This window comes from Nerophis lumbriciformis, linkage group LG18 (genome assembly GCF_033978685.3).
Source record: "Nerophis lumbriciformis linkage group LG18, RoL_Nlum_v2.1, whole genome shotgun sequence".
In the NCBI taxonomy this organism is placed as follows: domain Eukaryota; kingdom Metazoa; phylum Chordata; class Actinopteri; order Syngnathiformes; family Syngnathidae; genus Nerophis; species Nerophis lumbriciformis.
The window spans coordinates 155,106-180,661 of record NC_084565.2 but is presented as its reverse complement, the minus strand read 5'-3'; the positions used below and the strand labels follow the sequence as shown (position 1 = coordinate 180,661).

The 25,556-nt window shown below is 35.1% G+C and overlaps 1 protein-coding gene across 1 annotated transcript; it reads right to left on the bottom strand.

Moving 5' to 3' along the window:
- gfi1ab (growth factor independent 1A transcription repressor b) lies at window positions 1-24,456 on the bottom strand. Its single transcript, XM_061977433.1, has 7 exons — window positions 24,338-24,456; window positions 12,777-13,019; window positions 10,609-10,872; window positions 10,209-10,480; window positions 9,993-10,130; window positions 1,068-1,233; window positions 1-537 (listed from the first exon to the last, which is right to left on the bottom strand). Exons 2-7 carry the CDS (start codon window positions 12,853-12,855, stop codon window positions 359-361), a joined length of 1,098 nt encoding a protein of 365 aa, XP_061833417.1. The 5' UTR covers window positions 12,856-13,019; window positions 24,338-24,456; the 3' UTR covers window positions 1-358.
- Window positions 24,457-25,556: the final 1,100 nt, after the last annotated feature.

The window sequence follows — 25,556 nt, the reverse complement described above, 5'->3', positions numbered from 1 at the left end:
GAAAGCAGCCTTTATTGATGATTTATTGAATTTTAGTGTTAAATGTATTTCCTTGTTGAAAAATAAATAATGTTTTTGTTTTTTGAGCAGTGGCCGGCATGTTTCACTTGAGGCCGTGTTGTGTGTCTTTGTGTCTCCGCAGGTCCACTTTGTTTCACTTGAGGCCGTGTTGTGTGTCTTTGTGTCTCCGCAGGTCCACTTTGTTTCACTTGAGGCCGTGTTGTGTGTCTTTGTGTCTCCGCAGGTCCACTTTGTTTCACTTGAGGCCGTGTTGTGTGTCTTTGTGTCTCCGCAGGTCCACTTTGTTTCACTTGAGGCCGTGTTGTGTGTCTTTGTGTCTCCGCAGGTCCACTTTGTTTCACTTGAGGCCGTGTTGTGTGTCTTTGTGTCTCCGCAGGTCCACTTTGCGCTGGAAGCCTTTGCCACAGCGCTCGCAGCCGAACGGCTTGAATCCCGTGTGCTTGCGGCTGTGCGTGATGAGGTTGGAGCTCTGGCTGAACGCCTTGCCGCACACCTGGCACCTGTGCGGCTTCTCACCTGCGGAGGACAACAAAGTTAGTGGCATAGACCCACTTGCCGCACACCTGGCACCTGTGCGGCTTGTCACCTGCAGAGGACAACAAGTTAACAGTAAAGACCCACTTGCCGCACACCTGGCACCTGTGCGGCTTCTCACCTGCAGAGGACAACAAGTTAACAGTAAAGACCCACTTGCCGCACACCTGGCACCTGTGCGGCTTCTCGCCTGCAGAAGACAACAAGTTAACAGTAAAGACCCACTTGCCGCACACCTGGCACCTGTGCGGCTTCTCGCCTGCAGAGGACAACAAGTTAACAGTAAAGACCCACTTGCCGCTCACCTGGCACCTGTGCGGCTTCTCGCCTGCAGAGGACAACAAGTTAACAGTAAAGACCCACTTGCCGCACACCTGGCACCTGTGCGGCTTCTCGCCTGCAGAGGACAACAAGTTAACAGTAAAAACCCACTTGCCGCACACCTGGCACCTGTGCGGCTTCTCACCTGTGGAGGACAGCAAGTTGACAGGTGGTGGCACAGAAACACTTACCTGTGTGGATGAAGGTGTGCTTCTTCATGTCTGACTTCTGGTGAAACCTCTTGCCGCAGTACTGACACGGGTATGGCCGCGTGTCGGAGTGGATGAGCAGGTGCGTGGACAGCGTGGACGACCTCTTGAAGCTTTTGCCGCAGATTTTGCAGTCGAAACTTCTCTCCTGTGTCGGGGGGGAGGGGTAGTGACGTCAGCAGGTGGCAATCACCCCGCTTTACTTTTTACATCCAATATTACATGACTAATGTAATTAATATTGCATGACTAATGTATAATATTACATGACTAATGTATATAATATTACATGACTAATGTGTAATATTACATGACTAATGTAATTAATATTGCATGACTAATGTATAATATTACATGACTAATGTATAATATTACATGACTAATGTATATAATATTACATGACTAATGTGTAATATTACATGACTAATGTAATTAATATTACATGACTAATGTAATTAATATTGCATGACTAATGTATAATATTACATGACTAATGTATATAATATTACATGACTAATGTGTAATATTACATGACTAATGTATAATATTACATGACTAATGTAATTAATATTGCATGACTAATGTATAATATGGGCAGCACGGTGGCAGAGGGGTTAGTGCATCTGCCTCACAATACGAAGGTCCTGAGTAGTCTTGGGTTCAATCCCGGGCTCGGGATCTTTCTGTGTGGAGTTTGCATGTTCTCTCCGTGACTGCGTGGGTTCTACTCCGGCTTCCTCCCACCTCCAAAGACATGCACCTGGGGATAGGCCCCTCCCACCTCCAAAGACATGCACCTGGGGATAGGTTGATTGGCAACACTAAATGGTCCCTAGTGTGTGAATGTGAGTGTGAATGTTGTCTGTCTATCTGTGTTGGCCCTGTGATGAGGTGGCGACTTGTCCAGGGTGTACTCCGCCTTCCGCCCGATTTTAGCTGAGATAGGCTCCAGCGCCCCCCGCGACCCCAAAGGGAATAAGCGGTAGAAAATGGATGGATGGATGGATGTATAATATTACATGACTAATGTAATTAATATTGCATGACTAATGTATAATATTACATGACTAATGTAATTAATATTACATGACTAATGTAATTAATATTACATGACTAATGTAATTCATCTTACATGACTAATGTATAATATTACATGACAAATGTAATTAATATTGTATGACTAATGTAATTAATATTACATGACTAATGTAATTAATATTACATGACTAATGTATATAATATTACATGACGAATGTAATTAATATTACATGACTAATGTATAATATTACATGACTAATGTAATTAATATTGTATGACTAATGTAATTAATATTACATGACTAATGTAATTAATATTACATGACTAATGTATATAATATTACATGACGAATGTAATTAATATTACATGACTAATGTATAATATTACATGACTAATGTAATTAATATTGTATGACTAATGTAATTAATATTACATGACTAATGTAATTAATATTACATGACTAATGTATATAATATTACATGACGAATGTAATTAATATTACATGACTAATGTATAATATTACATGACTAATGTAATTAATATTACATGACTAATGTATATAATATTACATGACTAATGTAATTAATATTACATGACTAATGTATATAATATTACATGACGAATGCATAACTAATGAATGAATGTCTGTTTGTCAGCAGGTAACACCTGTTTGCTTTACAGTTACATTTATAGGAGAAAATGTTACTGTATAATTCTGTCTTTTTACAGCTCATTACTGTAAAACTAAGGATCAAATTCTGCTTCCAGAGTTGCCAGTTTTTTTTACCGTAAAATCTACATTTGTGTGTTACTGTGAATAGAGAAACAATACTACTGTTTTTAACGGTAACATCTACACTCATTTTTACTTACTTACCATACTGTACAATCTACAGTCCTTGTTACAGTGCATTGCTGGAGATAGAAAAACTATACAACTGTATTTTTTTTACAGTAAAATGTGTACTCATTTTTACAGTGAATTACTGTAAATGGAAAAACTATACAACTGTATTTTTTTTTACAGATAAAAACGTTTTTTTTTAGTGATAAAATCTTGGTCAGTTTTATTTACCGTCAAATCTACAGTAATTTTACTGTGTATTACTCTAAATAGGAAAATGATACTACTGTAAAAGCTACAATACCTTACTATACCGTGACATCTACAGTCCTTTTTACAGTACATTACTGTAAATGGAAAAACCATACCACTGTTTTGTGACTAAGACCTATGCTCATTTTTATGGTTTTACAAAACAAGGAACTACCACTGGGTTTTTTTTCTTTTCAATAAAAACTGGTTTTTATGGTAGAATTATGGCGTAATCTTACTGTAAAATCTACCGTCGCTGTTTTTACAGTGCATTACTGTTAATAGAAAATCAATACCATTGTTTTTTACGGTAATATCTACACTAATTGTTACAGTACCTTACTTTAAATGGACAACCATGCAATATGTTATTTTAATGGCAACATCCTGGCGCCTGAGCTGCCAGTTTTTTTACTGTAAAGTCCTTGTTTTTACAGTGCATGACTGTAATTACAAAAACAATAGCATTGTTTTTGACAGTAAAATTGATGCTGTTTCACACAAAAAAAAACGATACCACTGTTTTTTTTATGGTAAAATCTACATTTGTTTTGTTTTTTTACAGTGCATTACTGTAAATGAAAAAAAACTGTTATTTTGATGGTAAGATCCTGGTGACTGAATTGCCACTTTTTTTTTTACTGTTAAACCTGCTGTCTGTGTTTTTACAGTGCATCACTGTAAATAGGACAACAATACCAGTTTTTTTACCATAAAGTCTACGCTCAGTTTTACAAAAAAAACATACCTTTGTTTTTTCACGATAAAATGTACATTCATCTTTACAGTTTTACAGAAAAACTATTTTGTTTATTTACAATCAAATCGATTCAGTTTTACAGAAAAACGATACCACTGTTTTTTACGGTAAAATCTATGGTCATTTTCACAGTGAATTACTGTAAACGGAAAAACTGTTTTTTCTCAAAAAATCTTGGCGTTTTTGTTGTTGTTTTTTACCGCAGAATCTGCAGTCGTTCTTACAGTGCATTACTGTAAATAAAAAAAACTATACAACTGTATTTTTTTTTAAACGGTAAAATTATTTTTACAATACTTTACAGTTAACGGAAAAACAATACCGCTGTTTTTTGACCGTAAAATCTATGCTTATTTTTACAGTTTTACAGAAAAACGAACAGTGCCACTTTTTTTTCTGTAAAAACTGTTTTATTTATGGTAAAATCTTGGCCACTGAGGTGCCAGTTGTTGTTGGGGTTTTTTTTTTTACCATAAAACCTACAGTCATTGTTTTTACAGTGCATTACTGTAATTAAAAAAACAATACAGCTGTTTTGTTTTTTTATGTGAGAATTTACTCTCATTTTTACAGCGCATAAACAAAAAAAAAGGTAGCATTGTTTTTTTAATGGTAAAATTTGCCAACTGAGTTCCCAATTTTTTTTGGGGTAAAATCTCCAATCGTTGTTTTCAACGTCCATTACTGTAAATAGAAAAAAAACATACGGCTGTTTTTTTAATGGTAAAATGTAGTGGTTGTTTTACAGGGAAAACTCTTATTTTTACAGTGAAATTACTTTTGTGTTATTTTCCCTTAAAATCTACTTGTTTCTCTTAAAGTAAATATTTGTCTTGACCGAACAGAAAATAATTGTTTGTTTTTGAACATTTTAGAAGATTCATGCAACATATTTATTATGTGTATTTAATTCAACATATTTATTATGTGTATTTAATTCAACATATTTATTATGTGTATTTAATTCAACATATTTATTATGTGTATTTAATTCATGCAACATATTTATTATGTGTATTTAATTAAACATATTTATTATGTGTATTTAATTCAACATATTTACTATGTGTATTTAATTCATGCAACATATTTATTATGTGTATTTAATTAAACATATTTATTATGTGTATTTAATTCACGCAACGTATTTATAAATGATAAATGATAAATGGGTTGTACTTGTATAGCGCTTTTCTACCTTCAAGGTACTCAAAGCGCTTTGACACTACTTCCACATTTACCCATTCACACACACATTCACACACTGATGGAGGGAGCTGCCATGCAAGGCGCTAACCAGCACCCATCAGGAGCAAGGGTGAAGTGTCTTGCTCAGGACACAACGGACATGACGAGGTTGGTACTAGGTGGGGATTGAACCAGGGACCCTCGGGTTGCACACGGCCACTCTGCCACTGCGCCATTTATATGTGTATTTAATTCACGCAACGTATTCATTATGTGTATTTAATTCATGCAACATATTTATTATGTGTATTTAATTCATGCAACATATTCATTATGTGTATTTATTAATTCATGCAACATATTTATTATGTGTATTTAATTCAACATATTTATTATGTGTATTTCATTCATGCAACATATTTATTATGTGTATTTAATTCATGCAACATAGTTATTATGTGTATTAAATTCATGCAACATATTTATTTTGTGTATTTAATTCATGCAACATATTCATTATGTGTATTTAATTCATGCAACATATTTATTATGTGTATTAAATTCATGCAACATATTTATTATTTGTATTTAATTCATGCAACATATTCATTATGTGTTTTTAATTCAACATATTTATTATGTGTATTTAATTCACGCAACGTATTTATATGTATATTTAATTCACGCAACATATTCATTATGTGTATGCAACATATTCATTATGTGTATTTAATTCATGCAACATATTCATTATGTGTATTTAATTCATGCAACATATTTATTATGTGTATTTAATTCATGCAACATATTTATTATGTGTATTTAATTCATGCAACATATTAATTATGTGTATTTAATTCATGCAACATATTTATTATATGTATTTAATTCATGCAACATATTTATTATGTGTATTTAATTCATGCAACATATTTATTATGTGTATCTAATTCATGCAACATATTCATTATGTGTATTTAATTCATGCAACATATTCATTATGTGTATTTAATTCATGCAACATATTTATTATGTGTATTTAATTCAACATATTTATTATGTGTATTTAATTCATGCAACATATTTATTATGTGTATTTAATTCATGCAACATAGTTATTATGTGTATTAAATTCATGCAACATATTTATTTTGTGTATTTAATTCATGCAACATATTTAATATATGTATTAAATTCATGCAACATATTTATTATGTGTATTTAATTCATGCAACATATTCATTATGTGTTTTTAATTCAACATATTTATTATGTGTATTTAATTCACGCAACGTATTTATATGTATATTTAATTCACGCAACATATTCATTATGTGTATGCAACATATTCATTATGTGTATTTAATTCATGCAACATATTTATTATATGTATTTAATTCATGCAACATATTTATTACGTGTATTTAATTCATGCAACATATTTATTATGTGTATTTAATTCATGCAACATATTCATTATGTGTATTTAATTCATGCAACATATTCATTATGTGTATTTAATTCATGCAACATATTCATTATGTGTATTTAATTCATGCAACATATTCATTATGTGTATTTAATTCAACATATTTATTATGTGTATTTAATTCATGCAACATATTCATTATGTGTTTTTAATTCAACATATTTATTATGTGTATTTAATTCATGCAACATATTCATTATGTGTTTTTAATTCAACATATTTATTATGTGTATATAATTCACGCAACGTATTTATATGTATATTTAATTCACGCAACATATTCATTATGTGTATGCAACATATTCATTACGTGTATTTAATTCATGCAACATATTCATTATGTGTATTTAATTCATGCAACATATTCATTATGTGTTTTTAATTTAACATATTCATTATGTGTATTTAATTCACGCAACGTATTTATATGTATATTTAATTCACGCAACATATTCATTATGTGTATGCAACATATTCATTACGTGTATTTAATTCATGCAACATATTCATTATGTGTTTTTAATTCAACATATTCATTATGTGTATTTAATTCACGCAACGTATTTATATGTATATTTAATTCACGCAACATATTCATTATGTGTATGCAACATATTCATTATGTGTATTTAATTCATGCAACATATTCATTATGTGTATTTAATTCATGCAACATATTTATTATGTGTATTTAATTCATGCAACATATTTATTATGTGTATTTAATTCATGCAACATATTAATTATGTGTATTTAATTCATGCAACATATTTATTATATGTATTTAATTCATGCAACATATTTATTATGTGTATTTAATTCATGCAACATATTTATTATGTGTATCTAATTCATGCAACATATTCATTATGTGTATTTAATTCATGCAACATATTCATTATGTGTATTTAATTCATGCAACATATTTATTATGTGTATTTAATTCAACATATTTATTATGTGTATTTAATTCATGCAACATATTTATTATGTGTATTTAATTCATGCAACATAGTTATTATGTGTATTAAATTCATGCAACATATTTATTTTGTGTATTTAATTCATGCAACATATTTAATATATGTATTAAATTCATGCAACATATTTATTATGTGTATTTAATTCATGCAACATATTCATTATGTGTTTTTAATTCAACATATTTATTATGTGTATTTAATTCACGCAACGTATTTATATGTATATTTAATTCACGCAACATATTCATTATGTGTATGCAACATATTCATTATGTGTATTTAATTCATGCAACATATTTATTATATGTATTTAATTCATGCAACATATTTATTACGTGTATTTAATTCATGCAACATATTTATTATGTGTATTTAATTCATGCAACATATTCATTATGTGTATTTAATTCATGCAACATATTCATTATGTGTATTTAATTCATGCAACATATTCATTATGTGTATTTAATTCATGCAACATATTCATTATGTGTATTTAATTCAACATATTTATTATGTGTATTTAATTCATGCAACATATTCATTATGTGTTTTTAATTCAACATATTTATTATGTGTATTTAATTCATGCAACATATTCATTATGTGTTTTTAATTCAACATATTTATTATGTGTATATAATTCACGCAACGTATTTATATGTATATTTAATTCACGCAACATATTCATTATGTGTATGCAACATATTCATTACGTGTATTTAATTCATGCAACATATTCATTATGTGTATTTAATTCATGCAACATATTCATTATGTGTTTTTAATTTAACATATTCATTATGTGTATTTAATTCACGCAACGTATTTATATGTATATTTAATTCACGCAACATATTCATTATGTGTATGCAACATATTCATTACGTGTATTTAATTCATGCAACATATTCATTATGTGTTTTTAATTCAACATATTCATTATGTGTATTTAATTCACGCAACGTATTTATATGTATATTTAATTCACGCAACATATTCATTATGTGTATGCAACATATTCATTATGTGTATTTAATTCCATCCATCCATCCATCCATTTTCTACCGCTTATTCCCTTTTGGGGTTGCGGGGGGCGCTGGAGCCTATCTCAGCTACAATCGGGCAGAAGGCGGGGTACACCCTGGACAAGTCGCCACCTCATCGCAGGGCCAACACAGATAGACAGACAACATTCACACTCACATCCACACACTAGGGCCAATTTAGTGTTGCCAATCAACCTATCCCCAGGTGCATGTCTTTGGAGGTGGGAGGAAGCCGGAGTACCCGGAGGGAACCCACGCAGTCACGGGGAGAACATGCAAACTCCACACAGAAAGATCCCGAGCCCGGGATTGAACCCAAGACTACTCAGGACCTTCGTATTGTGAGGCAGATGCACTAACCCCTCTGCCACCGTGAAGCCCTGTATTTAATTCATGCAACATATTCATTATGTGTTTTTAATTCAACATATTTATTATGTGTATTTAATTCACGCAACGTATTTATATGTATATTTAATTCACGCAACATATTCATTATGTGTATGCAACATATTCATTATGTGTATTTAATTCATGCAACATATTTATTATGTGTATTTAATTCATGCAACATATTTATTATGTGTATTTAATTCATGCAACATATTCATTATGTGTATTTAATTCATGCAACATATTTATTATGTGTATTTAATTCATGCAACATATTCATTATGTGTATTTAATTCATGCAACATATTTATTATATGTATTTAATTCATGCAACATATTTATTATGTGTATTTAATTCATGCAACATATTTATTATGTGTATCTAATTCATGCAACATATTCATTATGTGTATTTAATTCATGCAACATATTCATTATGTGTATTTAATTCATGCAACATATTTATTATGTGTATTTAATTCAACATATTTATTATGTGTATTTAATTCATGCAACATATTTATTATGTGTATTTAATTCATGCAACATAGTTATTATGTGTATTAAATTCATGCAACATATTTATTTTGTGTATTTAATTCATGCAACATATTTATTATGTGTATTTAATTCATGCAACATATTCATTATGTGTTTTTAATTCAACATATTTATTATTATGTGTATTTAATTCACGCAACGTATTTATATGTATATTTAATTCACGCAACATATTCATTATGTGTATTTAATTCATGCAACATATTTATTATGTGTATTTAATTCACGCAAGGCGAGTCATCAATCACAGGATCTTCTTGTAAAATGAATATTGACTCATATTGCTGTAAATAATGATGGACTCAGGCGTGAAAATGTTTGAAGTCAGTGACGTCACCCAGGTGACTCACCTGAGAGTGCACGGCCTTGTGCTGCTCCAGACTGACCGCATGGCCGAAGGTTTTGTTGCAGGCCTGACAGGCGAAGGGTCTGCTGCCGCTGTGCGAGCGGCGGACGTGCACCTCCAGGCCGTGCGGCGTGGAAAACACCTGCGTGGACCAAAACACCTCATCATCATCATCATCATCATCATCGTCATCCTCTGACGTTTCCGCTCGAATTCGCACCTTGCCGCACTTGACGCACTTGTAGGCGCCGCCGAGCATCAAACCCGCGCACTGCAGCACTTCCGGCGCGTGCCGCCGCGTGTCGTGGGCCTGCAGGAGGAGCGCGGCGTGACCACCGTACGCGTACAAGGAGGAGGCCTCGTGGCCGTGGCCGTGGCCGTGGCCGTGGCCGGGCCCGTGCGCCGCGCAGCAGCTCCAGTCGTACGGCCGGAAGGGAACCGCGAAAGGCGGCGTGTCGTCCGCTGGCGGAGAGAACGACGTCATCGAATCTACTGGAAGAATGACGTCATCGTTCACATGCCATGCAAACACGTCATTTACTTGTATTTTGTGTGTGTGTGTTTGTGTGTGTGTGTGTTTGTGTGTGTGTGTGTGTGTGTGTGTGTGTGTGTGTGTGTACCCGGGGATGCAGACGGGGACGGCGGCCTCCAGAAGCCCTCGTAGTGCCGGGCGGGCGCACACAAGTCGCCGGAGCAGCTCAGCGGGGACTCGGGAGAGAAGTCAGCCGCGTCCGTGGCGTGAGAGCCCGGGGAGAAGGCCGGCGAGTCAGCGGTCACCTCCTCCTCCTCCTCCTCATCCTCCTCATCCTCCTCCGTGTCTGCCAGACCAGCCCGACCCGGGAGGACACCCGGCGGGGGACACTGCGCACCATCACTCCAAGGACCTGCACCATCACACCCAGGTCCTGCACCATCATTACCAGGACCTGCACCATCATTACCAGGACCTGTACCATCATTACCAGGACCTGCACCATCAGGCCCGGCCCTAACCAATCTGGCGCCCTAGGCAAGATTTTAGGTGGCGCCCCCCCACATCGGCAGTGAAGTGTATATACTCACAAGAACCCGAATAGCTTTGTCTTTGACCTTTTTTTTTTAACTTACAACTATACCTAATATATAAAGGGGTGGAAAAGTGACGATTACCTGCAGGGCAAACATTAGCTAACCAGAAGGCAATAACAATGTAAACAAAAAACACCTGCTTAAAAGATCTATTACAAACATTTATATGCACGTACAACACTTAGAACTTTTAGCATATCAGTATGTGGAATTAAATGATGGAATAGATTAAGTAAAGAAGTTAAAAATTGTACTGATATGATCCAGGTTGTTCAAAATAATAGTGCTTACAGAGTACAAAGAAGAAGAATTATGAGAAATACTTTCAACCTTATTGAAAATAAGATATTCTTCATCTCAGTATGTTAATAATGACTGAATTAATGAATTAATTACATATTACAAAACTGTTGTATACTAATTCATAGATGTTATTTTATTATATAAAAAGGTCAGTAAATGATTCTATATATTTGTAAACGCTTTGAAGTGGGAAAGGGGTAGGATTAAATAAGCTTTGCTTCTTCCTACTCCTTTTCGGGCATGATGTCAAATGAAATGATATGAAATTGTGTGATGTATTATGATGTAAGTGTGTTCATGTTCCAAATAAACTAAAGAAAGAAAGAAATGTCCCTGAGGAATGTAAGGTGGGAGTACTGTAATTACCTAACGTTACATTATTATTTTCCATAACAATTTAGCCCCCTCCACAATATTAACCCGACGTTAAAACAGAACTAGCTATTTATTGATTAGCAATTGCCGAATCATGTAACATTAGCTTAATGCTAAAAAGCCAGGTTACTATCACATTCTGTAACAGACAAATCATTTCATGTAGGCTAACGTTACCTACCTGCTAACTCTGTCTTTTCTCCTTTCTCCTCCTCTTCTTTTCTCTTTTTTCTTCCCTGGGCACCTGACAGTTTTGGCATCTTGTGTTGATTTTTTGATGTGGTGACGTCCAAAAAGAGTCACGATACGGGAAGGGAGGGGGCGCACCGTGCGGGGGGGGGGGGGGGGGGGGGGGGGGGGGGCGTAATGTTGTAACAAATAATATTTCTATTAAATAGGCTTTACTTTGCATTTTAATTAACGTGGGATTATTTTTTGTATTTAGAAATAATAGTACCAACTTTCTTTTTTTTTCTTCTTTTCTCCAACATTTGTGGCACTGGCATGGCGCCCCCTGATGGACGGCGCCCTTAGCATTTGCCTATACGGCCTATGTCACGGGCCGGCCCTGTGCACCAACATTACCAGGACCTGCACCATCACACTTCTCTCATCACATCTCCGAAAAAGAGTAGGTAGAAGCAGAGCTTATTGAATTAAATCCTTTTTAGTATTTCTTCACTTCCTGTTCTCAATCTTTAACACAATAATAATAAATACATCATTCTAATAATAGTCTTAATCAGACATACAACATATTTCAAAACTATTTAAATCCTAAAACCTTTCTTAAGATCTTTAAAATGCTGACATGTTAAGAATCAATTAACAGTAAACATGTTTTATTAGGTTATATAACTAACTCTCCAAAGTAAATAACATGTTATATTTGGTTGTATATATAACCTAATATATATATATATATTAGGTTATACTCTCCAATGTAAATAACATGTTCTATTAGGTTATATAACTAACTCTCCAATATAAATAACATGTTCTATTAGGTTATATAACTAAGTGTGTTCCGAGCAAGTCTTACCTGTGCAGGTGAAGTCCAGGGTGCGTGTCTGATGGTAACTGTGCGCCCGCTTACTCTTCACCAGGAAGGAGCGAGGCATCCTCCCCGCCCTGCAGCGTCTCTCTGCCGGGGAGACGCGCCTCCGGACGCCCTTAAGAAGAGCTCACGCCGCAGACGTTGCGCATGCGCGGTAGACGACGCGCCGCCTGCCAGGTGTCGCGCGGACAGGTGACGCTGGCGAGAGGATGTCCCGCGGCGGTGTCACTAATTACAGGTACGGAAAGAAAAGATGCTTTTATTTTGTTGACACACAACACAAGTGGATTTCATCTGAAAACCACAATATTTACTTTTATTTATATTACGATGCACAAATATTTGATATTTAATTATTTTTTGACCACAATATTTACTTTTATTTATATCACGATGCACAAATATTTGATATTTAATTGTTTTTTGACCACAATATTTACTTTTTTTATTACAATGCAAAAACATTTTATATTTTGATAGTTTTTTGACCACAATATTTACTTTTTTATTATGATGCAAAAATGTTTGATATTTGTATTGTTTTGACCACAATATTTACTTTTATTTATATTACGATGCACAAATATTTTATATTTGATTGTTTTTTTGACCACAATATTTACTTTTATTTATAACACGATGCACAAATATTTGATATTTAATTATTTTTTGACCACAATATTTACTTTTTTATTACAATGCAAAAATATTTAATATTTTGATAGTTTTTTGACCACAATATTTACTTTTTTATTATGATGCAAAAATATTTGATATTTGTATTGTTTTGACTACAATATTTACTTTTATTTATATTACAATGCACAAATATTCTATATTTAATTGTTTTTTGACCACAATATTTACTTTTTTATTACAATGCAAAACTATTTAATATTTTGATAGTTTTTCGACCACAATATTAACTTTTTTATTATGATGCAAAAATATTTGATATTTGTATTGTTTTGACCACAATATTTAGTATTTATTTGTAGTATTCAGCACTGCTGCTGTCATCCAATCAGAATGCAGCGGGTGTTGTTGACCACACAATCATCTTTGTTGTGTAGAGTTATACACGTGTTGTTGTGTGTTAATGTCCTAGGGTTAGATGTGTGTGTGTGTGTGTGTGTTTGCGCGCACTGCATGTTTAATGTGTGAGTTGTGTACAGTTCTTCACGTGTTGAATGTGTGTACTTTGTACCATTTGTGTTTCTGTGTATATGACTGAATGTGTGTGTTTACTTGTATGTTTGTGCGTTTATGTGACTGAATGTGTGTGTGTTTGTGTGTATGTGACTGAATGTGTATGTGTGTTTATTGGTGTCGTCTATGAGTGTAAGTGTGTGTGTTGTTGGTGTGTGCTATGTGTTTGTGCATCAACGTGTGTGTTGTGTTTGAAGGTTTGTGTGTAGGCACTTGGGTTGTGTTGTGAACCAAGACTTTGTTGTGCACCGTTTGTGTGTACGTGTGTGCATAAATATTGTGTATGCTTTTAATTGTTTATGAGTTTTTGTTGCATGTGTGCATGCAGTGTGTGTGTGTGTGTGTGTGTGTGTGTCCACTTGTGATTTACCTTTGTGTTGTGAATTACGACTTTGTTGTTCAATGTTTGTGTGTGCGTGTTACAAATATTGTGCATGCCTATTTAAATGTGCGTGTGAGTGTGTGTGTGCGCATGGGGTGTGTGTTGTGTTTACAGTAGATGTGTAAACGTGCACGTGTGATGAACAATTGTGTTGTGAATGACATGTTTGTGTGCTGTTATACACGTGTGTGTGTGTGTGTGTGTGTGTGTGTGTGTGTGTGTGTGCTGTTATACACGTGTGTATGTGTGTGTGCTGTTATACACGTGTGTGTGTGTGTGTGCTGTTATACACGTTTGTGTGCGTGTGTTTACAGTAAACATGTCATTAAGTGTGTGTCGTGTTGTGTGAAGAATATTGTGTGTGTGTGTGTGTGTGTGTGTAACGTGCAAAGTAAGTGTGTGTTTAATGTACGCGTGTGTGTTGAAAGCGCACACACTTTGTACGTGTGTGTGCGTGCACATCAACAGGTGCATCACACTGTGCGTGTTTGTTCTCAGGCTCCGTGCGCGTGCACGCGGTTGCTCTCCAAGGCGGTCATTAAAGCGACAGACGCGAGTGTCACGTGACCTACACTCCTCCCTCGCCTCTTTGGATACGCCCCCTCCACGTGCACGCGACCGGACTGTGGACAGGAAGTCACATGCGCGCCAGCTCGATTAGACTTCCGCTCGGCGCGTGTCAGATACGACGTCGTGCCCGATAAACGTGGACGCGCACAACAGGCTTTCCTGCCTACGAGCGCACGCGCACACACAAAGTAACGAACCAGTACAGATGCTCAAGTTTTCTCTCCACCTGGTGACGTCACCCGTCAATGACGTCACTGAGCGGGCGCTCAGACATACAATTGCCAACACCTGACTGAATGAACAAAATAATCTGTTCCAGAGTCAAACTGTGACCTTTAGAAATCACCGTCCAACCACGCCCCCAAGTCAAGTTGACCCTCATTCAACAACACACATAGTGTTGTTAACATAACTAGTCTTTAAAAACTTGTGTCCATAGTGTTGCTAACATAACTAATCTTTAACAACTTGTGTCCATAGTGTTGTTAACATAACTAGTCTTTAACAACTTGTGTCCATAGTGTTGTTAACATAACTAGTCTTTAAAAACTTGTGTCCATAGTGTTGTTAACATAACTAGTCTTTAACAACGTGTGTCCATAGTGTTGTTAACATAACTAGTCTTTAACAACTTGTGTCCAAAGTGTTGTTAACATAACTAGTCTTTAACAACTTGTGTCCATAGTGTTGTTAACATAAATAGTCTTTAACAACTTGTGTCCATAGTGTTGTTAATATAACTAGTCTTTAACGTGTGTCCAAAGTGTTGTTAACATAACTAGTCTTTAACAACTTGTGTCCAAAGTGTTGTTAACATAACTAGTCTTTAACAACTTGTGTCCATAGTGTTGTTAACATAACTAGTCTTTTACAACTTGTGTCCATGGTGTTGTTAACATAACTAGTCTTTTACAACTTGTGTCTATAGTGTTGTTAACATAAGTAGTCTTTAACAACATGTGTCCATAGTGTTGTTAACATAACTAGTCTTTAACAACTTGTGTCCATAGTGTTGTTAACATAACTAGTCTTTAACAACTTGTGTCCATTTTGTTGTTAACATAACTAGTCTTTAACAACTTGTGTCCATAGTGTTGTTAACATAACTAGTCTTTAGCAACTTGTGTCCATAGTGTTGTTAACATAACTAGTCTTTAGCAACTTGTGTCCATAGTGTTGTTAACATAACTAGTCTTTAGCAACTTGTGTCCATAGTGTTGTTCACATAACTAGTATTTGACAACTTGTGTCTAAAGTGTTGTTAACATAACTAGTCTTTAACAACTTGTGTCTAAAGTGTTGTTAACATAACTAGTCTTTAACAACTTGTGTCCATAGTGTTGTTAACATAACTAGTCTTTAACAACTTGTGTCCAAAGTGTTGTTAACATAACTAGTCTTTAACAACTTGTGTCCATAGTGTTGTTAACATAACTAGTCTTTAGCAACTTGTGTCCATAGTGTTGTTAACATAACTAGTCTTTAACAACTTGTGTCCTTAGTGTTGTTAACATAACTAGTCTTTAACAACTTATGTCCATAGTGTTGTTAACATAACTAGTCTTTAACAACTTGTGTCCATAGTGTTGTTAACATAACTAGTCTTTAACAACTTGTGTCCATAGTGTTGTTAACATAACTAGTCTTTAACAACTTGTGTCCAAAGTGTTGTTAACATAACTAGTCTTTAACAACTTGTGTCCATAGTGTTGTTAACATAACTAGTCTTTAACAACTTGTGTCCATAGTGTTGTTAACATAACTAGTCTTTAACAACTTGTGTCCATAGTGTTGTTAACATAACTAGTCTTTAACAAACATGTTTTATTTTTCTTCTACTTCAGCATTTAAAGGACAATGAAATGATGTCAATATTTGCAGTGACTTGACTCACTTCCTGTTTGTCTTCTTCACTTCCTGTCTTCTTCTTCTTCTTCATTGGCAGGCAGAAGCAGAGGCAACATAGCAAAGTATTCATTTGTTGCTCGCTGAACTGACGTCTACTTACTTGTAGTTCTGTGAAGTGACATAAAGCAGAAAGACTAGACTACTAGTTCATAATGTTACAAACATGAGACTAGACTACTAGTTCATATTGTTAGAAACAAGAGACTAGACTACTAGTTCATAATGTTAGAAACATGAGACTAGACTACTAGTTCATATTGTTAGAAACATGAGACTAGACTACTAGTTCATAATGTTAGAAACATGAGACTAGACTACTAGTTCATATTGTTAGAAACATGAGACTAGACTACTAGTTCATAATGTTAGAAACATGAGACTAGACTACTAGTTCATATTGTTAGAAACATGAGACTAGACTACTAGTTCATAATGTTAGAAACATGAGACTAGACTACTAGTTCATATTGTTAGAAACATGAGACTAGACTACTAGTTCATAATGTTAGAAACATGAGACTAGACTACTAGTTCATATTGTTAGAAACATGAGACTAGACTACTAGTTCATAATGTTAGAAACATGAGACTAGACTACTAGTTCATAATGTTAGAAACTTGAGACTAGACTACTAGTTCATATTGTTAGAAACATGAGACTAGACTACTAGCTCAAAATGTTACAAACATGAGACGAGACTACTAGTTAATATTAGAAACATGAGACAATACTACTATTTAATGTTAGAAACATGAGCCTAGACTACTAGTTAATGTTAGAAACATGAGACGAGACTACTAGTTAATGTAAGAAACATGGGACTAGACTAATAGTTCATGTTAGAAACATGAGCCTAGACTACTAGTTAATGTAAGAAACATGAGACTAGACTACTAGTTCATGTTAGAAACATGAGACTAGACTACTAGTTAATGTTAGAAACATGACACTAGACTACTAGTTAATGTAAGAAACATGAGACTAGACTACTAGTTCATAATGCTACAAACATGAGACGAGACTACTAGTTAATGTTACAAACATGAGACAAGACTACTAGTTAATGTTATAAACATGAGACTAGACTACTAGTTCATAATGTTAGAAACATGAGACTACTACTTAATGTTAGAAACATGAGACTAGACTACTAGTTCATAATATTAGAAACATGGGATGAGCCTACTAGTTAATGTTAGAAACGTGAGACTAGACTACTAGTATATGTTAGAAACATTAGACTAGACTACTAGATTATAATGTTAGAAACATGAGACTTGACTACTAGTTAATGTTAGAAACGCAAAACTAGACTACTAATTAATGTTAGAAACATGAGACTAGACTACTAGTTCATAATGTTAGAAACATGAGACTAGACTACTAGTTAATGTTAGAAATGCAAAACTAGACTACTAATTAATGTTAGAAACATGAGATTAGACTACTAGTTCATAATGTTCGAAACATGAGATTAGACTACTAGTTCATATTGTTAGAAACATGAGACTAGACTACTAGCTCAAAATGTTACAAACATGAGACGAGACTACTAGTTAATATTAGAAACATGAGACAATACTACTATTTAATGTTAGAAACATGAGCCTAGACTACTAGTTAATGTTAGAAACATGAGACGAGACTACTAGTTAATGTAAGAAACATGGGACTAGACTAATAGTTCATGTTAGAAACATGAGCCTAGACTACTAGTTAATGTAAGAAACATGAGACTAGACTACTAGTTCATGTTAGAAACATGAGACTAGACTACTAGTTAATGTTAGAAACATGACACTAGACTACTAGTTAATGTAAGAAACATGAGACTAGACTACTAGTTCATAATGCTACAAACATGAGACGAGACTACTAGTTAATGTTACAAACATGAGACAAGACTACTAGTTAATGTTATAAACATGAGACTAGACTACTAGTTCATAATGTTAGAAACATGAGACTACTACTTAATGTTAGAAACATGAGACTAGACTACTAGTTCATAATATTAGAAACATGGGATGAGCCTACTAGTTAATGTTAGAAACGTGAGACTAGACTACTAGTATATAATGTTAGAAACATTAGACTAGACTACTAGATTATAATGTTAGAAACATGAGACTTGACTACTAGTTAATGTTAGAAACGCAAAACTAGACTACTAATTAATGTTAGAAACATGAGACTAGACTACTAGTTCATAATGTTAGAAACATGAGACTAGACTACTAGTTAATGTTAGAAATGCAAAACTAGACTACTAATTAATGTTAGAAACATGAGATTAGACTACTAGTTCATAATGTTCGAAACATGAGATTAGACTACTAGTTCATAATGTTAGAAACATGAGCCTAGACTACTAGTTAATGTTAGAAATGTGAGACTACACTACTAGTTCATAATGTTAGAAACATGAGACTAGACTACTAGTTAATGTTAGAAACACAAAACTAGACTACTAGTTAATGTAAGAAACATGAGATTAGACTACTAGTTAGGCGTTATAAAAATGAACGAGACAACTAGTTAATCTTGCTAAAAACATATTAGACGACTAGTTAATGTTAGAAACATGAGACTAGACTAATAGTTCATCGTGTTAGAAACATACTAGACATGGACTAGACAACTAGTTCATCGTGTTAGAAACATACTAGACGACTAGTTTATGTTAGAAACATAAGACTAGACTACTAGTTAATATTAAAACACAAAACTAGGCTACTAGTTAATGTTTGAAACGTGAGACTATAAACATGAGACAAGACTACTAGTTAATGTTCAAAACATGAGACTTGACTACTAGTTAATGTTAGAAACATGATACTCGACTACTAGTTAATGTTAGAAACATGATACTAGACTACTAGTTAATAATGTTCGAAACGAGAGTAGACTACTAGTTGATGTTAGAAACATGACAGTGTGCTACTAGCTAATGTTAGAAACATGATACTAGACTACTAGTTAATGTTTGAAGCACAAGACTAGATTACTAGTTAATACTGTTAGAAACGTGAGACTAGACTACTAGTTAATAGTGTTAACATGAGGCTAGATTACTAGTTAATGTTAGAAACATGAGGGTATACTACTAGTTAATGTTATAAACATGAGACTCGACTACATGTTAATATTTTAAACATGAGACTAGACTATTAGTTAATGTTAGAAACATGAGACAAGATAACGTGTTAATATATTTTAGAAACATGAGACTAGACTACTAGTTATTCATGTTAGAAACATGACACTAGACTACTAGTTAATGTTAGAAACTCAAAACTAGACTATTAGTTATTGTTAGAAACATGAGATTAGACTACTAGTTCATAATGTTAGAAACATGAGACTAGACTACTAGTTAATGTAAGAAATATGGGACTAGACTACTAGTTAATGTTAGAAACATGCGATTAAACTACTAGTTCATAATGTTAAAAACATGAGATTAGACTACTAGTTCATAATGTTAGAAACATGAGACGAGACTACTAGTTAATGTTAGAAATGTGAGACTACACTACTAGTTCATAATGTCAGAAACATGAGACTAGACTACTGGTTAATGTTAGAAACATGCGGCTAGACTACTAGTTAATGTTAGAAACACAAAACTAGACTACTAGTTAATGTTAGAAACATGAGACTAGACTAATAGTTAATCGTGTTAGAAACATACTAGACATGAACTAGACAACTAGTTCATCGTGTTAGAAACATACTAGACGACTAGTTTATGTTAGACACATGAGACTAGACTACTAGTTAATATTATGAACACAAAACTAGACTACTAGTTAATGATTGAAACGTGAGACTATAAACATGAGACAAGACTACTAGTTAATGTTCGAAACATGAGACTAGATTACTAGTTAATGTTAGAAACATGATACTTGACTACCAGTTAATGTTAGAAACATGATACTAGACTACTAGTTAACGTTTGAAGCACAAGACTGGATTACTAGTTAATACTGTTAGAAACGTGAGACTAGACTACTAGTTAATAGTGTTAACATGAGGCTAGACTACTAGTTAATGTTAGAAACATGAGGGTATACTAGTAGTTAATGTTATAAACACGAGACTCGACTACGTGTTAATATTTTAAACATGAGACTAGACTACTAGTTAATGTTAGAAACATAAGACAAGATAACTTGTTAATATATTTTAGAAACATGAGACTAGACTACTAGTTATTCATGTTAGAAACATGAGACTAGACTACTAGTTAATGTTAGAAACGCAAAACTAGACTACTAGTTAATGTTAGAAACATGAGATTAGACTACTAGTTCATAATGTTAGAAACATGAGACTAGACTACTAGTTAATGTTAGAAACATGAGACTAGACTACTAGTTACTAATGTTAGAAACATGAGACTAGACTACTAGCTAATAATGTTAGAAACATGAGACTAGACAACTTGTTAATATATGTTAGAAACATGAGACTAGACTACTAGTTAATCATGTTAGAAACATGAGACTAGACAACTTGTTAATATGTTAGAAACATGAGACTAGACTACTAGTTAATGTTAGAAACATGAGACTAGACTACTAGTTACTAATGTTAGAAACATGAGACTAGACTACTAGCTAATAATGTTAGAAACATGAGACTAGACAACTTGTTAATATATGTTAGAAACATGAGACTAGACTACTAGTTAATCATGTTAGAAACATGAGACTAGACTACTAGTTAATCGTGTTAGAAACATGCGACTAGACTACTAGTTAATCATGTTAGAAACATGAGACTAGACAACTTGTTAATATATGTTAGAAACATGAGACTAGACTACTAGTTAATCATGTTAAAAAACATGAGACTATAGGATTCCTTAACTATCAGCAACACACTCAGATAGTTTTGATCTGAGCGTGTTCTTATCGAGCTTCACTTCCTGTCTGCAGGCTCAACAACACAACCAGGAGGAGGAGGAGGACACACATGACAAGAAGAGAAAGAAAGAGGAAGAGGAAGAAGAACAAGAAGAAAAAGGAAAGAAAGAAATAAGAATAGGAAAATAAATAAGAGCAGGAACAGGTAGAATGAGAGAGAAAGGAAGAAGAATAGGAGGAATAGATAGAAGAAGTAAAAGACAAGAAAGAGGAAAAGGAGGAAGAAGAGAAAAGTAAAAGACGAGAAAGAAGAGGAAGAACGAGGGGGAAGGAGGAGAAAGAAGAAGAAGAAGAAGAAGGAAGAAGAGGGAAAAATAGGAAGAATAAAAAGAAGAGGAAGAAATGGTAGAAAAAAGAGTAGGAAGAAGAATAGGAAGGAGGAAGAAGAGAAGGAAGAATAGAAAGGAGAAAGAAGAAGAAGAAGAATAGGAAGGAGGAAGAAAAGGAGGAAGAAGAAGAAGGAGGAGAAAAAGAGGAGGAAGAAAAAAAAGAGGAAGAAAGAGGAAGGAGAAAGAAAAAGAGGAAGAAGAATAGGAAGGAGAAAGAAGAGGAAGGAGAAAAAGAAGAAGGAGAAAGAAGAGGATGAAGAAGACAAAAAGGAAAAAAAAGAGGAAGGAGAAAGAAGATGAAGAAGACAAAAAGGAAAAAAGAAGAAGGAGAAAGAAGAAGAGGAAGAAGAAGAGGGAGGTGAAAGAAGAGGAGGAAGAATAGGAAGGAGAAAGAAGAGGAAAAAAGAGGAAGGAGATAAAAGAAGGAGAAAGAAGAGGAGAAAGAAAGAAGAGGAAAAAGAGGAAGGAGAAAGAAGAAAAGGAAGAAGGAGAAAGAAGAGGAAAAAAGAGGAAGGAGAAAAAAGAAAGAGAAAAAAGAAGAGTGTCACACCTCAGCTGGGGTGAAGGTAATGTAACCTTTGCAAAGCAGACTTTCAAAGCAAGGATGGCAACACTTTACTAACACTTTACTAACACTTGACTAACACTTTACTAACACTTTACTAACACTTTACTAACACTTTACTAACATTGATTGAAATCCCCAAAGTGTCAAAAGGTGAATAACAACAGGAAGAAACAACACCCACAATCCGTAAAAGTAATAAATAGAGGAGATATTAGTATCGTATATTGCTAGACTTTTGACAAGAACAAGAAAGTTTGATCATATTACGCCTATACTGTATATACCTTTATATACATATATACATATATATATATATACCTATACTGGCTCACCTGCACTGGCTTCCTGTGCACTTAAGATGTGACTTTAAGGTTTTACTACTTACGTATAAAATACTACACGGTCTAGCTCCGTCCTATCTTGTCCATTACATTGTACCATATGTCCCGGCAAGAAATCTGCGTTCAAAGAACTCCGGCTTATTAGTGATTCCCAGAGCCCAAAAAAAGTCTGCGGGCTATAGAGCGTTTTCTATTGGGGCTCCAGTACTATGGAATGCCCTCCCGGTAACAATTAGAGATGCTACCTCAGTAGAAGCATTTAAGTCCCATCTTAAAACTCATTTGTATACTCTAGCCTTTAAATAGACCCCCCATTTAGACCAGTTGATCTGCCGTTTCTTTTCCTTTCTCCTCTGCTCCCCTCTTCCTTGTGGAGGGGGGGGGGGACAGGTCCGGTGGCCATGGACGAAGTGCTGGCTGTCCAGAGTCGGGACCCAGGGTGGACCGCTCGCCTGTGCATCGGCTGGGAACATCTCTGCGCTGCTGACCCGTCTCCGCTCGGGATGGTTTCCTGCTGGCCCCACTATGTACTGGACTCTTACTATTATGTTGGATCCACTATGGACTGTACTCTCACAATATTATGTTCGATCCACTATGGACTGGACTCTTCAAACTATTATGTTAGATCCACTATGGACTGGACTCTCACACTATTATGTTGGATCCACTATGGACTGGACTCTTACTATTATGTTAGATCCACTATGGACTGGACTCTCACAATATTATGTTAGATCCACTATGGACTGGACTCTTACTATTATGTTGGATCCACTATGGACTGGACTCTCACAATATTATGTCAGACCCACTCGACATCCATTGCATTCGGTCTCCCCTAGAGGGGGGGAGGGTTACCCACATATGCGGTCCTCTCCAAGGTTTCTCATAGTCATTCACATCAACGTCCCACTGGGGTGAGTTTTTCCTTGCCCTTTTGTGGGCTCTGTACCGAGGATGTCGTTGTGGCTTGTGCAGCCCTTTGAGACACTTGTGATTTAGGGCTATATAAATAAACATTGATTGGTTGATTGATTGATATTATATAGTACATTTAATACATTTCAAAGTCGCATGCGTTAAATAGGCCTATATGATTCATCAAAATAAGCATATTAAAAATAATCAAAATGTAGATCATCCATTATATGAAAATACATATACAGTATTCACAATCAAAGGTCAATAATCAAATATGTCAAAGTAAAGAATTAAATAATCAAAACAGATTTAGCAAAATCAATTAGCAGTCACCAGAACTCATTTAAGCGGTTACAACACAACATCATCAAAATAATCACCTCAGTAGATGTTTGATGCATGAGAGCGACACTCTTGCTCAGGACAGATCCTCCTCTGGCAGTGACCGACACTCTTGCTCAGGACAGATCCTCCTCTGGCAGTGACCGACAGCAGACTGGCAGAAAAATGGCATTTTCCAACTTAAATAGCCCTTAGCCCCGCCCACTAGCTGGGACCAATTTGACAGGGGGAATTAAGAAAACAGTTATTCTGTAAATGACAGCATAAGTAACCATCACATGTCTAAAAAGTATTCACATAGTACTTTTGCATGTGTAGAGCAGTCATTTTTGTACACATATAACTTTTAAATGTCCAGTGTCCTTCTGTAACACCCAGCTTTTGAGGATCATGGTTCCACCCAAATTTGGCCTAATTAGTGAATGCAGGTGTGGTCACCTATATAAAGCCCTGAACCCCACCCTGACTCTTTTAGTCAAGCGTTCAGAGCCATGGTGAGTGACAGGTAACAATTTGTTTGTTGAGCACATGCTTTTCACTGGCTAACAAGATTGAATGTTTGCAGCTTGTCCATGTTGAGCTTCCCAACAAATGTGCACGGTCTGCAAGGAAGTTTAAGGTCAAACAGTGACAGTGTGGGGTCAAGCTGTCACATTACCTCCCTCCTCTCCAGCGACAGCAAGTCCAGGGAGACAAGACAGCTAATCAGCTAGCAAGTTAGTTTTGCCAGCTCGATGTGTAACGTTGAAGCAATAGGGCTGTAACGCCAAGTACCATCTGGTGACACGGGAGTTCTTATCCCTCATGGAGTTGATCCAGCTCAATGCCCGGTGGTCCGTTTCCAGATCAAAGATCCGTCCCAGAAGGTAATAACGTAGGCTGTCCAATGCCCACTTGATGGCAAGACATTCCTTTTCGATGGCGGAGTACCTAGTTTCTCTGGGATGCAGTTTACAACTCAGATATAGAAGCGGTTGTTCCTCGCCCTCCTTTCCTTGGGCTAAGACGGCTCCAAGGCCCACACTGGAGGCATCAACTTGAACAAGGAATCGCTGGTTGAAGTCAGGACTTTGTAAGACCGGGGAAGAGCATAGAATAGCTTTGACCTTTGTGAAGGCAGTTTCACACGTGTCTGTCCATTTGACTGGATTAGAGGATGCTTTGGTTGTCAGCTCAACAAGAGGAGCTGTGATGGTAGAGAAATGGGGAACAAATCTTCTGTACCACCCAGAAATCCCCAAGAATGACCGGACCTGC